The sequence below is a fragment of the Halichoerus grypus genome, chromosome 2, assembly GCF_964656455.1.
Source record: "Halichoerus grypus chromosome 2, mHalGry1.hap1.1, whole genome shotgun sequence".
Taxonomy (NCBI): domain Eukaryota; kingdom Metazoa; phylum Chordata; class Mammalia; order Carnivora; family Phocidae; genus Halichoerus; species Halichoerus grypus.
In genome coordinates this window covers 145,320,892-145,335,094 of record NC_135713.1, presented here as the reverse complement: position 1 = coordinate 145,335,094, position 14,203 = coordinate 145,320,892, and the positions used below count along the sequence as shown (strand labels likewise).

At 50.7% G+C, this 14,203-nt stretch overlaps 1 protein-coding gene across 1 annotated transcript; it reads right to left on the bottom strand.

Annotated features, from left to right (window-relative positions):
* Nucleotides 1–11,262: 11,262 nt before the first annotated feature.
* PROP1 (PROP paired-like homeobox 1) lies at nucleotides 11,263–13,853 on the bottom strand. The gene is made up of 3 exons (XM_036080138.1): nucleotides 13,745–13,853; nucleotides 12,344–12,576; nucleotides 11,263–11,601 (listed from the first exon to the last, which is right to left on the bottom strand). Exons 1-3 carry the CDS (start codon nucleotides 13,851–13,853, stop codon nucleotides 11,263–11,265), a joined length of 681 nt encoding a protein of 226 aa, XP_035936031.1.
* Between the last annotated feature and the right edge of the window lie 350 nt (nucleotides 13,854–14,203).

The window sequence follows — 14,203 nt, the reverse complement described above, 5'->3', positions numbered from 1 at the left end:
AGCTTTGCTTGTGTGCCTAAACTGGTTTTGTTGGCTCAGGAAAATTTTCCAGGTTGGTCTCTTCGTTTTTTATTTTAACAAAAGTATGGTAAGGCCAAACACAAATCAGAAGGAGAGAATGACCGTGTAATTATAAAATTATTGTACTCTAGTTTTTCGGGAAGAACGCAGCACTCCACACAGGGCTGCTCAGGGGAAGCTCTGGGGTCAGTCACAAGACAGAGGGAGAGGGAGGAAATGTGGGCTAGTGCCTTATTGTGGTTCCTTCCAGAAGGAGGCAAGGAGGGAGGGAGGAGTTTCCAGGATTGGCTAGCTATATTTAAAAGTAGCGCTCTTCGCTGTGAATTGTGCAAGACTGTTGAATCACAGATCTGTACCTCTGAAACAAATAATGCAATATATGTTAAGAAAAAAGAAGAAGAAGAAAGAAGAAAGAAGAAGAAGAAGAAGAAGAAGAAGAAGAAGAAGAAAGAAGAAAGAAGAAGAAGAAGAAGATAGCAGGAGGGGAAGAATGAAGGGGGAAATCAGAGGGGAGACGAACCATGAGAGACAATGGACTCTGAAAAACAAACTGAGGGTTCTAGAGAGGAGGGGGGGTGGGGGGATGGGTTAGCCTGGTGATGGGTATTAAAGAGGGCACGTTCTGCATGGAGCACTGGGTGTTATGAGCAAACAATGAATCATGGAACACTACATCAGAAACTAATGATGTAATGTATAGTGATTAACATAACAATAAAAAATTTAAAAAATAAAAATAAAATAAAAGTAGCGCTCTTGTGACCTCATGCTGGGCTAGGAATGTGGGGATGTTAGATGGTTATCTTCTGTCTCTAGTGGTTTACCTAAGGTAATTGACATCCATCTTGAAGATATTAATGCATCAAGTTACAGAAATGATAAAACATGATTAATACAGAGTGCACTGAGCTTGTGGGATTGATTGGTGGTTTGGTGTCTGTCACTAATGTAGAAAAATCTCAGCCATTATTTCTTCAAATATTATGTCTGCCCCATTTTCTCTTTCTTCTCTTTCTGGGATTCCAATTATGCATATGTTACACTGTTCCATATTTGTCCACAGCCCACTTTTTAAGGCTTGTTCTGATGAGCACCCAGTGAGGTTAATGGAAGAAAATGTCTCCAAGAGGGTGTGTACTTTTCCTTTTTTTTTTTTTTGGTAGATTCCAGGGGATTCATATCATCCTGTCAGGTTATACTCACTCTTCACTAATTTGTCAAGTATCCTAACTGAAGTCTTCTTTCTCATGTCCAATCCCAGGCACTGGCTCTCGGATTTCAGGCTAGTGGGTTACTCTATGATCCCAGCTTCCAATGGGTTCAAACAAAGTAAAAAAATCTGATGTTAGAGCAGCTCCTTTTTATAGCAAGAATGAGAGCTGCACTTCTTGCAGCTCTCTACATCAGGTGGAAGTCAGAATTCTGCCCACTGACTTTTTAAAATTATTGTTTACTAACTGTTCTGTGCTATATTGTGTCCTACAAAAATTCCTAAACTGGAGTCCTCACTCCAGTACCTCACAATGAGACTTTATTTGGAGATAGGTATTTTCAAAAGTAATGAAGTCAAAATAAGGGCATTAAGGTGGGCCCTAATCCAATAGGACTGGTGCTCTTATAAAAAAGGGGAAATTTGGAGACACACACACACATTGGGAGGACACCATATGAAGATAAAGGCAGAAATTGGGGTTGATGCTTCTATAAGCCAAGATGGCCAACGAACCGCCAGAAGCTAGGCAAGATGCCTGGAACAGATTCTCCCTCACAGCTATCAGAAGGAACCAACCCTCCATCTTGGACTTCTATCCTCTGTAACTGTGAGACGATACGTTTCTGATTGTTTACGATCATCCAAAGTCCATAGTTCACCTCAGGGTCTACTCTTGGTGTTGTACATTCTATGGCTTAGACAAATGTATGATGCCCTATAGTAGTTTCACTGCCCTAAGAGTCCTCTGTCCTCTGCCTCCTCATCCCTCCCTCCCCTGACAACCACTGATCTTTTCACTGTCTCCACAGTTTTGCCTTTACAAGAATGCCACATAGTTGGATCACAGAGACTTTTCAGACTGGCTTCTTTCACTTAGTGATATGCACTTAAGTTTCCTCTACGTCTTCTCATGACTTATAGGTCATTTCCATTTAGTACTAAATAATACTCCCTTGTTTGGATGTACCACAGTTTGTTTATCCATTTACCTCCTGAAGGATATCTTAATTGGCAATTATGAATGAAGCTGCTATAAACATCCATGTGCAGGCTTTTCTGCGGGCATAAGTTTTTTTTTTAATGTTTTAGATAATGTTTAGATAACATTTAGATACCTTATCTAAAATGTAAGTGGATATAAGTTTTCAACTCCTTCGGGTAAATACCAAGGAGCACGATCCTATGACAAGATTGTTTAGTTTTATAAGAAATTGCTGGTCTTCCAAAGTGGCTGTACCATTTTTCATTCTCACCAGCAGTGAATAAGATCTCCTATCGCTCCGCATCCTCCCCAGCATTTGGTGTTAGTGTTCTGGATTTTAGCTGCTCTAATAAGGAGTAGAGTGGTTTTAATTTGCATTTCCCTCATGACATATGATGTAGAGCAATTCCTGTTTGTAAGCCACTTAGCTTGGGCTACTTTGTGGTACAACAGTTCTAGCAAAAACGGGCACTTAATAGATGAATGTAGCTCAGATATCCAGGTTTATGACCTGAGAATATTTTTCTCTTTGACTTATAGAATCAACAGTTGATTTCTAAGGATTTCTGTGAAGAAGTAGTTGGACATGGTTACCTTTTTAAATGCATTGCATTTGTCCTCAGAAACACTAGCTTCTTGAATACGTTGAGAATGCCTTAACTAGGTCCCATGTGACTTCCCAGTGGGTGTTCATGGTTACTCTGGGAGTGCAGAGACCTTTAGCAAGTCAGCTTACATTCCCGAACTTCAGTTTCCTCATCTGACAAATGGGGATATAAATTCAAAGCCCACTGGAAGATGAAATAAGATAATATCATAAATGCTCTTTGAAGCTTGGAGCCCACAAATCTCAAGGTTTAAAATCCACCATGTTTACAGAATATCTGTATTCATGCCCTCAAAAGTCATTACAACCACTTTGTGAAGCAAATGTAATTATGACACACAAATTCTTTAATCCTCTCTTTCCTTGTTTTCAACAGGAAATCATGAATAAGAAAGAAGGAACAGGTCCAGCAACCCCCGGGAGGTGGGTGGGCAAAATGAATGTCTAAAATCCACAAGGTTAATAAATAAGCAATTAAAGTTTAGATTGACTTTTTAACTGCCCCCCGCCCTTTACCCCCATGAAGAAAAAGAATAATCTCAGCAAGTCTGGATTGTCCAGACCTTTCACATTCTAAAGAAGGATTTGGCCCCATGCTCTGCTCCTGGGAAGTCACCTCTAAGTCCTTCGTTGGAGGTTCTCTCCTATCCTGCCTGATAAGAGTGTCTTTGCGTACTTGGAGGCCTTGGGTCACGCCAGTCAGTGATTTATGATGGGGTTTGAGCCAGGCGGTATGGCCTTGACCTCTGGAGGGGCTGGAGATTGAAGGTCAGGCACATCGTTGATAAGTCATGCCTATATAACTGACCTCCAGTTAAAGACCCTGGATACTAAGGTTCGGTGAGCTTCCCTGGTTGGCAACGCTTGTTGTCACATCAATGATAAGAGAACTGAGCACTGCCCACAACAACATTCGGAAAGGACAACTGTAAGTTGGCTTGTACCTGATGGTCTCCTAGACATTGCCCGATGTGCTTTTTCCTGTGGCTGATTTTAATCCATATCCCTTTGCTATAGTAAACAGTAACCGTGAATAGAATGGCTTTCTTGCGTTCTGTGGGTCCTTCTAATGAATCACTGGGCCTGGGGTGGTCTTGGGGATCTCTAAACTGCATCCCCCCCATCATTGCTTACAGGCTGTATTTAGGACTCTTACATTCTTTGGGAACAGGAAAGACAGAAATGACATTTCTGCACAGATGGATGGATGGCTGACAGGTCTGATTACAAATGAAACAAAACATCCACGACTCCACTGAGAATGTAGAAACAAGGGAACAAACCTTCCACTCCCTATTCAGTAAGATTAATAAGGTCATGTCCTCTTTTTGGAAACATTACCACCTATAAAATTTTGTTATAATAGTGAAAAGCTTAGTAACGACCATATATATTCCAACAACAACAAAAACAGGATCATGCAAAGATCCAGGGTGTGTGGTGAAACAGAACTGATGAGGGACAGCTTACATTTCCAACCTAACTGTATTTAACAGTGGCCAATGAAAAGCAAGACTTGACAAGGTGAGATATGAACATCTAGGGTTCTAGCCTCTACAGTCACATGAAGCGTCACTACCATTATGTCACAAAATCAGACTGGAGTCCATCAGGTTGCCAAGTACAAGGCAGTTTGGAGAATTTCCTTTTAAATGAGATGGTTGTAAGCCCTATTACCCCCACTGTCTCTCTTGGGGCTCCCCCGCCCCTGCAGCTCTGTCCTCCAAGGAGGGGGCTTTAGCCCTGTGGATACCCCAACAACCAAAGGGAAGATATAGTCTGGAGCCCCATGTGGGGGGCCCTCAGCTCACTGGGCCTGGCCTTAGAGCAGGAAGCCTCTACAGCACCCCTCCTCCTCAGCACCTGGGGCCTGAGGTCACTAGCCCTGGTCTACCAAGGTTGGAGCACAGGGGAAGCCTGCCCTGCCCAGTCTGGAGGGGGTGGGGGTCTAGGACTGAGAGAGAGGGGCATGGCCCCCGGGCTATACCAGGAGTCCATAGCTGCTGGGAATCCTGGCACCTAGCTACTCCCTGCCTGTTCGGAGCTTTATCACACAGTCTCAAGGTCAGGGAGGAAGCAGCCCCCATAGGATTCTGGGGAGGGGGATGAGGTAAGGCTACAGCCTGTAAGCGGGACCTTACCATGTGCCACTGGGTACTAGATGGCAAGGAACAGCCAGGTGGTGTTCAGTGCCCCTCTCAGGGGAGGTGGCCTGGTGGTGGTGACAAACACTCAGGATGCCAAGCAGTGACCAATGCTCACAGCCTCCAAGAAGAACAGCCTGTTAAGAGTGAGGCGGAAAGGCCATCAACACTGAGGCAGGTGCCTGGGTCCCTTTCATGTGCCCTGCCCCACCTAGGCAAGTTATGGACCACACCTCAGGTGGCCTTCAGTCCCTCCCTCTCCTGCCTCCCTCCCTGCTGCCTATCCCCATCCCCTGCCCCGCCAGATCCAGAAGCTAGGAAGGGTTCCTGAGATCTGAGCACAGGAAGTAGACCCCTACCCAAAGGCAGCTGCCCCTATGAATAGGAGGCCAAGCGTCCCCCTCCCCCCGCCCCGTCCCGAGCCCAGGGGGGGCCCTTCCCAGAACCAGACAGACAGGGAGCAAGGGCACTGCCTTCCTCCGCCTGCTGCACCGGACGCCCCAGGCCCAATCTTCCCCTAACGGCTATTTTTCTCCTTTCAGGGCACCACTGTCTACCTCCCAGGACACCCCGCACTCAAGGACACACAGCCTCGCAGCGGCCGGGGAGATTCCAGCGCAGACCCGGGGCTCGGTGAGTTGAAGGCTTTGCCGAGACAGGACGGCGGAGCGCGGAGCAGGTGCCGCTGCGAGGAGCGTTCTCTCGCGAGTCCGCGGCTGACACCCTCCGTCCCCCCTCCGCCCCCCTCCCCGGGCTGCGACAGTGAGGCAGGGATGGGAGCCTCCAGCTCGGCCAGGAAGTTGCCCTGGAAAGCGGGGACGAAGGGTTAGATCTTCAGGGTCGCTGCCGCTGGAGAAGAGCAGGCGACTTTCCCGCCGGGCGGCCAGTGTACCCAAAGGTCGGTGTCCAGAGCGGCTGGGTTCAAGCGCTTTGGCCAAGGGCTTCTGCGGGGGCCTGTCTTGAGCTGGTGCTGCCGTGACCCTCCCATTCCTTCCTCTACCCCCCTCCGTCCCCCCCCTCACCGGTGGCAGCACCTGCAGGTGCGCTCAGAGTGGGGACAAGGGGACAAGGTCCCCAAAGTGGGGGTGGGGTGGGAGTCCCCTTCCAGTGCCTTTTTTTTTTCTCGGTCTGAGGCTGGGCTCATATTGTCCTCCCCATCGTGGTATGTCCCAGCGTCTGGCAGGATTTCTTGGATTCAAGAGGACTCTCCCGCATCTGACCCCCATCTTGGCACTAAGGTGGGTGGCCAACAAATATTTGCAAAGAATTAGAGTTCTAGTTGCCGTATCTGAGGAGTCTTAACAAAAAAGCAGAAGTGTTTAGAACAGTGCAGGGGGAGTTGGTAGTGGGAGTCATGAGCACTGAGCAGTTAGTTGACTCTTCCCCACTGCTCTGAGGGTAGGTGGCTTGCTAAAGGGTCAGTTCTGTCTTCTGGAGATGGGCAAGGGGACCTGACTTCTTTGACCTTGGGGTCCCTGTCCCTGTGGCTGAAGGGCCTATGTGGTGGAGAGGCAGCTGTCTACACCCATGTGTACCCCCTTCACTTCCCTCACCTGGCCAACCTTAGGTCCCAGGCCCGAGTTCTTGAGGGGTCCATGTTCCCCTGACCCTGGGGCACATGGGCTCATCTCATCCTAGAAAATGCCAGAATCTCCCAGAGGTGTTTTGGCTGCTAGTTGGGATACCCTACACCAGCTCTCCAGCTCCCATTTGCTGGTACAAGGACACTAGGGCTCAGATGGACCCAGGAGTCCTGCAAATAAATTGATAAGGGCATGGTTTGAGTACTCTAAACCCCAAAGCCTTTGGCCATGTGGCCTCCTAGGCCTATTCAGACACTGCAGCCAAACACACACACACACACACACACACACACACTCACCCTCAGTGAGTCACCCTGTGGAGCTGATCCCTACCCTGATTCCACTTGGGCTTCTTAGTTGTGCATCCTTTAGATGCCCAGTGTTAAGGGGGTAAATCTCAGGGGCTGGTGGGAGGGAAGGGAGGAGGGACCTCCGTGGAGCAGGAACTTGGAAAATTCTGAAACTACCCAGATACAAAAGGGGCAAATTCTCAGAGCCCCTCTTGTTACTGGGACTTCGGGCTCACCTTTTGCACCTAACTCAGCAAAGAGAGAGTGGGGGTTTTAATTCCAAGGGTACTGGGAGAACTTGGAAAATAGTGAGAGGTCTGATAAGCCCCTGGGTGGGGGGACACCCACCTAGTACAATCTGAGAGCCTGGCACCTGGCCCCTAGTGTGGGCCCAGCACTTGGAGGGCCCTCTCTGGTCCCCTTCCACCTGGTGAGAAGTTCTCATGGTCCCAGTCCCGGCCCCTTTTCCCAATTAGGTCTCATACCCAGATCCCCCAGTATGGTGATTCCCTGCCTGAATGGCACTGATCCCCTTTATAGGGTCTGCAAGATGTATTCCCCAGTTCCATCCTCCCAAAAGCAGGCTGAGCCTTGGTCCCCAGGGAGCCAAAGGGGGGCGCTGTTTGTGTGGGTGAGTGGTGTAGGCGGCACCTTGACGTGCAGTCTGAGTACGCCCTCGAACTGGAGAGGTCTTTCGTGGTACAGGAAGGAGCAGGGGCTGGTAGAGATGTCAGGCAAGCATTGAGCAGGGGTCTGGTCTTCACTTGTCCTCTTGCCAATCTCGGGAGCCAGGCGTCCCCATTCTGAAGGAAAACTGAAAATGCGCCTGTAAAGTCTTCTCAAGACTTGCTGTCAGGGGTGACGCGCTGGCCATGTTTCGGGGACTGCGAACTCTGAGCCTGAGAGCTGCAGCCTGCAAGGCGGCCAGGTACGGTGTGCGCTGGCCAGACGGCCCACAGGCCAGAGATGCGCCAAACTCCCGCCGAGAAGGGGTGAAGCCTGCGGAAACGCACTGCCCCCGAGCTCCGAGCTCCAGGGTAAGGTGAGGCCGGTGGCGCCGGAAGCGGCCCGACCTGGCGTCCTGCCGGTTCCAGCCGGTCCCTCCCTGGCATGCTCCTGGCAATCGAGGGTTCTCACGGCCGCTGAATGTTTTACAACCTCTGCTTTCTTACGCCTGGTTGTTAAACTGCCATCGCCAGTCGCCCAGGTTGCGTAGACCGCACCTGCCGCCCGCAGGGGCCCGCTTGGACCCCGCGTGCGCACTGCCTGTGCTCTCCCCGCGCGCTCCCAGGCCCCACCACGGGGGTCTTCGCGACCGAGCCTCGCAGTCCCCTCGCGGCGGCGCCGGGGACTCTGCGGTCCAGCCCCTGGGTCTTCGGCAGTGCATCACTCCGTGCCCTGGAGCCACGCGCCCGGCCAGGCAACCCCAGAACTTCCCCACGCCCCTTTTCATGCTCCAAGTGCTTCCGTTTTCTAAACTGGGATTTGGATCCTGCTGGGAATCTTCCCGAAAGACCAGGTATTTTGATTTCACAACGCAAAGATGAATCCCTGATCTTTTCTCCCTCGTGTAGCTGCATCTCCCCTCTGGTTGGCGGGGAGGTGGGAGGGGCTGTTACTGCTTGAAGGACAGTTCTTTTTCTTTTTTTTTAAGTTTATTAATTTATTTTTTAGGTAATCTCTACACCCAACATGGGGCTCGAACTCACAACCCTGAGATCAAGAGTCACATGCTCTACTGACTCAGCCAGCTGAGCTCGCCCTTTTCTTTTCTTTAATTCCCAATTGGGGCAGCTTCCAACCCTCTGCCAGTTTTAAGAGTATCTCTTCTACCAAGAAGGGAGGACAGGGAAAGGAGAAGAGTTGAGGTGCACCCTGCCCTTCCACCTGGGCTTTACAAGAAAACCTGCCAGGCCTCTGTGATGCCGTGTGAACCCCGAAGGCTCCATCCTGCCAGGTCATTCTCCCGCACTGGAGGCACCGGGGTTCCCAGGTGAGCAGAGAGAAGGGGCCCGTAGGGTGCAAACGTCCTCCAGAAACTGCCGGTCTTCAGTTTTTACTTAATATATATGCATCCTAATATGCATTTAAATTTTTATCACTTTTAAAATCATTTTGCACCGTTAAAACTTTATATAAATGGTATGATATAGTGAAGGTACTTTTCTGGGGGAAAAAAAGGTTTTTTTGCTCAGCATAAGGCTTTTGTGGTCAATCCAGGCTAATATACATATAAATATACTGTCATATATGTTATATATATGCTACATTGAGTAGACTTTTACAGAGAGTATATATTATTTTTGTAATTTATAGAACTATTAAGATTGGTTTTAGGTATATGCATGCATATACATATATATATGTGTATATATATATATATATAAAGAACTTTCCTGAATGACATAAGAAGAGTCTGGAAAAAATGACAGGACACATCTGTGTTTGGATAAGACGATTTAAGATTTTAAAGATATCAATAATCCTTAAATTTTGCATAATTAAAACCCGATGGTGGTGGTAGTGCCAGAAGAGACAAGCTAATTGATGGAAAAGAACCAGGCGTCTACAGCAGTCCTGTGTATAAAGGAGAACTTAGTGTGTGAAAAAGCAGGACTTTGCAAATCAATGTTACACCGGTAAGACTGGCTAGCAGGTTGAGAGGAAATTACATGACTATTTTGCATGACTGCGCATCCTAAAATAAAGTTCAGATGATTCAAGTGTAACATTTTGATCCAAATAGTGGAGAAAATGTGGGTGGAGCTGGTAAAAACAAGGGGAGAGGTCTCGGCTGGGGTTCCTCATCCAAACCACACAACACAGAGAATGAACAGGGTGAATACTTTCTCAAGTTCTACCAATTCTACCTAACTGGTAGCATTCCAGGTGCTGAAAACAGAAGTTACACATGACAGGTACCTACAGCTTAATTCTCTCAGGAAAGCCTTGCTCAGAAAGGCTAGAACACAAGTAACAAAAATAGCCAAAAACAGCCGCAACACATCTAAATAGATATTTCTGTCCCTACTGCACAAAGTGCTCTCAATCACTAATAAAAAATGACTCTACCAATAAACAAATACACAGATACCTCCAAGAAGCAAGGCAGGAAACCTACAAATTGCCAATAAACATGAAACTATTTTACCTCTCACTAGCAACTGAGTAAATGAAAGCTTACAAATAAGCAACAAGGAGACATCGCTCTCAGTGGACAAGAGCGTCAAAATGGTACAGGGCAACAAGGATGTGCTGAAGCCAACACTCGGGGGATTTTGGAGGCTGGTGTAATGTTTCTGGAAGGCAGCCTGGCCCAAGGAGGTCATTCAATGGGAGGGCAAAGGTACAGCACAGAGGTTTTGACTCCAGACTTTTAAATATGTAAAATTCCATAAATAACATGAATACCCATCCCTAGGGGCTTGTTTACTCAGAATTTTTCTATGGGCCTACCAATAAGTGAGGTGGGCCTACATGTAAGTAAGTACATTATGAGTAAAATAAGTACATTATAAGCCATATGATATGTAAGTGGTACCACAACAAGGCTGCACCACGTTTCTGCCAGGAGGGCTCAGACCAAGGCACTTCATGGCAGGTTCTTTCCTGGGAATGACCTCTTGCGAGCCTTAAGACTCATGGCTGGCGTTTGGAAAAGTCAGCCCTGAATCAAATGGTTTCTTCTCTATCAGAAACCACATATGTTACGACATGCAGTCGATTTCAAAGTCATGTCGAAGACTCAGATCTTATTTATTGTTTGTAAGACATTGGAGAGCTGTTCTGTGATGATCAGATTTGCAGGGTCCTGTTGGCAATGGGAAAGGCTGGACTAAGGGAACCACTGAGGAGGATTAGTTAGAAGACGGGGGGCCGGAAAAGGCAAAGTGTCTGCTAGAATGGAAAAGAGAGAAAGAAATTCAAGATGTATTTCTAGAACATTAATGAACAAAAGTTAATGACTGATTTGGGTGGTGGGGTGGGTGACGGGGAAAGGATGAACAGGTGGACTTTGAATCAAAAGCCTTATTGAAATCAGCTAGAAACCGCTGGGTGAAGATCTTCAACTGTGATCTTAATCAACGAAGCCCCGAAAGTTCTATCGTGTTCGGTCACTTCCATTCACCAGCAGCAACAATTACTCAAGTTGCTTCCATCAATATCCACCCTTCCACTGGACACCACCACTGAGGCTTTTTACCTCTATCTTCTAGAAGGTTCACCTCCGTAAATTCCCTCAACTAATCACCTCAGTGGGCCTTCTTCAGCAGGACCTCCCATTTCTAAATTCCCGATCTCTGAGCTGCCTCTCACCAAATTTCGACTTGACCCTTGGAAGGAAGGGAAGCCACCCAGCTTTCTGTGCATTTCACCAGGGCCACGGGCTGGGGGAATTACCTTATCAGCACCTGTACCACCTTAGTTCCAGGACTTTGGTGGCTCAAGGCTGAGGGGAAGCATGGTTGGGGGTGGGGGGCAGGGCAGATGGCCAGCGGGGGTTGGGTGCAAGGTGGGGTACCAGTCTTCAGGCTGGTGGGGTCGAGCAAAGGAACCGCCGGTGGAGGGCTGAGAGGGAAGGGCGTGGTTGTAGGGGTGAGGGAAGCAGGTCATGGGTGGAGGCGGTGTTGGGTAGGAGTAGGGGCAAGCAGGGGACTCGGGCAAGAAACCAGAGAAGGTGGCAGGAGACAGATGGGCCAGTGGTTGGAGCAGCGACCGCTCTTGCTTCCTCTGCTTAGCTCTGCGGTTCTGGAACCAGACCTGAGGAAGGGGGAGAACAGCCACGTCAGAGCCTCTCTCTCATATGGGGGCCCTGTCACGTCAGAGCCCCCTCCCCGTCGATGACAGAAGCTTCAGGTACCTAGCATAAGCCTCTCCCACACCGAAGAGGAAGGAAAGCTCTTCCCAGAGGCACAGCTGAGCTGGGCCTCCTCACAAAGCGAGACCCACACCGTCACCCCCAACCTGTGTCTAAATTTGTTCTACTGCAAATCTGGGGGAGTCCGAAATGTCAACTTCCCGCGAGAAAGAGCTCAATCATGACACAATGGCATTTTTCCCTCCACAGAGAACAGGAAACGTCCCCGAGGGTTATTAGAGATTAAGACCGTACATGAGTTTAACGGTTAGAGACGGGGCTGGATTTAGGGTAGGGTTTGCACCTAAGATTAACTACCTCGATGGTTCGGATGGACGGAGCATCAGGCTGGCTGGGTTTCAAGGCCATGGTTAGGGACAAGGCTACGTATGCATGCAAACAGTTAAGATCGTATTTCTGTTGGAATTCCCATCCCTGTTAAGGTTGCGGGTAGGGTGTCGAAACTCCAGTTAGACCAGGTTAGAGCGTGGGTTCAGTTCCAGGGACATCCCCGATGCAGATGAGGCTGTGTTCTGGGGGACGCTGAGGGGACGGCTGTAATGCCTAGGAGAATTTAGACCCCAGTAGTCCCAGAGCCAAATCTGCATCTCTTCCCAGAAGAGGAGGGGGGTCCTGGGGCATCACCTGGATTCTGGCCTCGCTGAGGCCTGTGTCGCGGGCCAGGCCCTCTCGGGCCCAAATGTCAGGGTACTGACTCCTCCCAAAGGCTGTCTCCAGCTGCTCCAACTGGGCCGGACTGAAGGTGGTACGGTGGCGGCGCCGGGAGTGGGGGCGACCCCTCTGTCCTCCGTCGGGGGAAAGCCTTGCTCTCCGCACTCCTGCCCCAGAGAGCTTCCTGTAGGGCCGAGGGCTCGTGTCTGAGGGTGGAGGGGAGGGCAGAGGTTGTGCGGAGTGGACCCACCTGTGCCCCCATTCTCCTCAGCGCCCCGCTGCTGCTTACGCGCTCTGCCCCGACCAGAGACCCTTCGGCTCGCACCGGCCGGGAACGCAGCTCAGCGTCGCCCCGCCTCCCGTCGGAGGGCCCTAACCCGCGCTCTGCTCTCCACACGCGGTGCAGACCCACCTCACGCCCTGGGGCCCCGTCTGCCTCCCTTCACTGAATGCCCACGCCCACGGAACATGCCCGTGCACCGGGCGCCCCTCTCTGGGCACGTGGACTAGCCTCCCGGGTCTCACCCCTGGGGCTCCTCTGTCCGGGTCTCTACGACCCCCACCCCTAACCCCGTTCCCGGCTCTCCAGGCTCACGTCCAGCGCACGCCGTCTGGAGCCCGCTCCCGCCCTCCTAGGCCCTCCAGCTGCGCAGATGAAACATCCCTCCCTCTTCCGCTCAGGCCCGCCCTCCCCTCACACGCACTTCGCCTTCTCCCCTACCCCGGCCCTGGCCCTGGCCCGGCCGCCGGGCTGCAGGAACCTGAGCTCGTGGGAAAGGCTTGCCTCTCCTCCCCACAGGCTCACTAAGCCCCCACACTAATTAGTCTGAGAGCCAGCCGGGGAAGGGAGAACACGGAGCGAAAGGAAACACCTGGAAGGCACACACTGTGAAAAGGAGATGTCTGGAGCTGAGGCACCCATCCCCATGGGGACCAAGGGTGTGGCTCCCAGCCAGCGCTCCCTGTCCACCTGTGGGACACACATGCGTCGAGCCGCTGGTTACAGGGGATCCCAAGCCCTGGCCCCTGCAGCTGCCCACCTCCGAGGAGGCCGTGCGGTGGGCGACCTGGGAGCTCAGGAGCGCGGAGCTGGATTTCAGCTCCCCCCCCCCCCCCCCCCACCGCGGGTGCTGTTCAGCAGCCCGTCCATGCTCGGGTCCCATCTGCGGGTCCCGTCTGCGAAGCCCAGGACTTGTCCCTCCCCATGCTTTCTGAGATGCCCCAGGTTTTAGCATTCTCGGATTCTGCTTTTTATGCCCCCTCCTCACCTTCCTCGTGGGGAACCACTGCCCCCCCAGGAGGCTAAGCATGGAGCCCCCGCTCCTCACCGCCACCCCACCTGCTGCCTCAGAACCAGCCCAGAGATTCACTCACCCACCGTGGAGGTCAGAGTCCCAGGGGCGGGGTAGCTCTGGGGCCAGAGGCTGCTGCAAAGTCGCCCCTTCTTGTGCTTACCCTGCTCACTCCTGCCTTCCGCTTCCATGGCTAACAACAAAGACCTAAGACAGTCCCGTCTCCCGTGTCCCTGAGTCTCTGCTCCTGGGTCAGTCTTTGTCTGGTCTGTCGGTTCCCCTCCACGTCTCCTTCTCCCTCTGTTTATACCTCTGGCTCTATGCGTGGATGTAGATACAGATAGATGTCTTGGCCTTTCTCACTGTCCCTCCTTTTTTCTAAATTTTTTTCTAATTCCCCCTTCCTTTGCCTGAGTATCACTGCATTCTCTCTGCCTTGCCCGGACCCTGTTTCTCCATTCGTACCTCAACTTCCCGCTGCCTGCCCCCTGTCTCCCGCTCCCTGTCTCCGTGATGCCGTCCTATCCCTTTGCTCTCAGCT

What these genes read in the sequence shown, in the direction of transcription:
- PROP1 (XM_036080138.1), bottom strand. Translation starts at nt 13,853, where the DNA reads ATGGAAGCGGAAGGCAGGAGTGAGCAGGGTAAGCACAAGAAGGGGCGA. An exon ending in GACTCTGACCTCCACGGTGG is followed by an intron (nt 12,577 to 13,744) that starts GTGAGTGAATCT and finishes CTCCACCCTCAG; the next exon opens with ACACGAGCCCTCGGCCCTAC. An exon ending in TCAGCGAGGCCAGAATCCAG is followed by an intron (nt 11,602 to 12,343) that starts GTGATGCCCCAG and finishes CCCCTTCCTCAG; the next exon opens with GTCTGGTTCCAGAACCGCAG.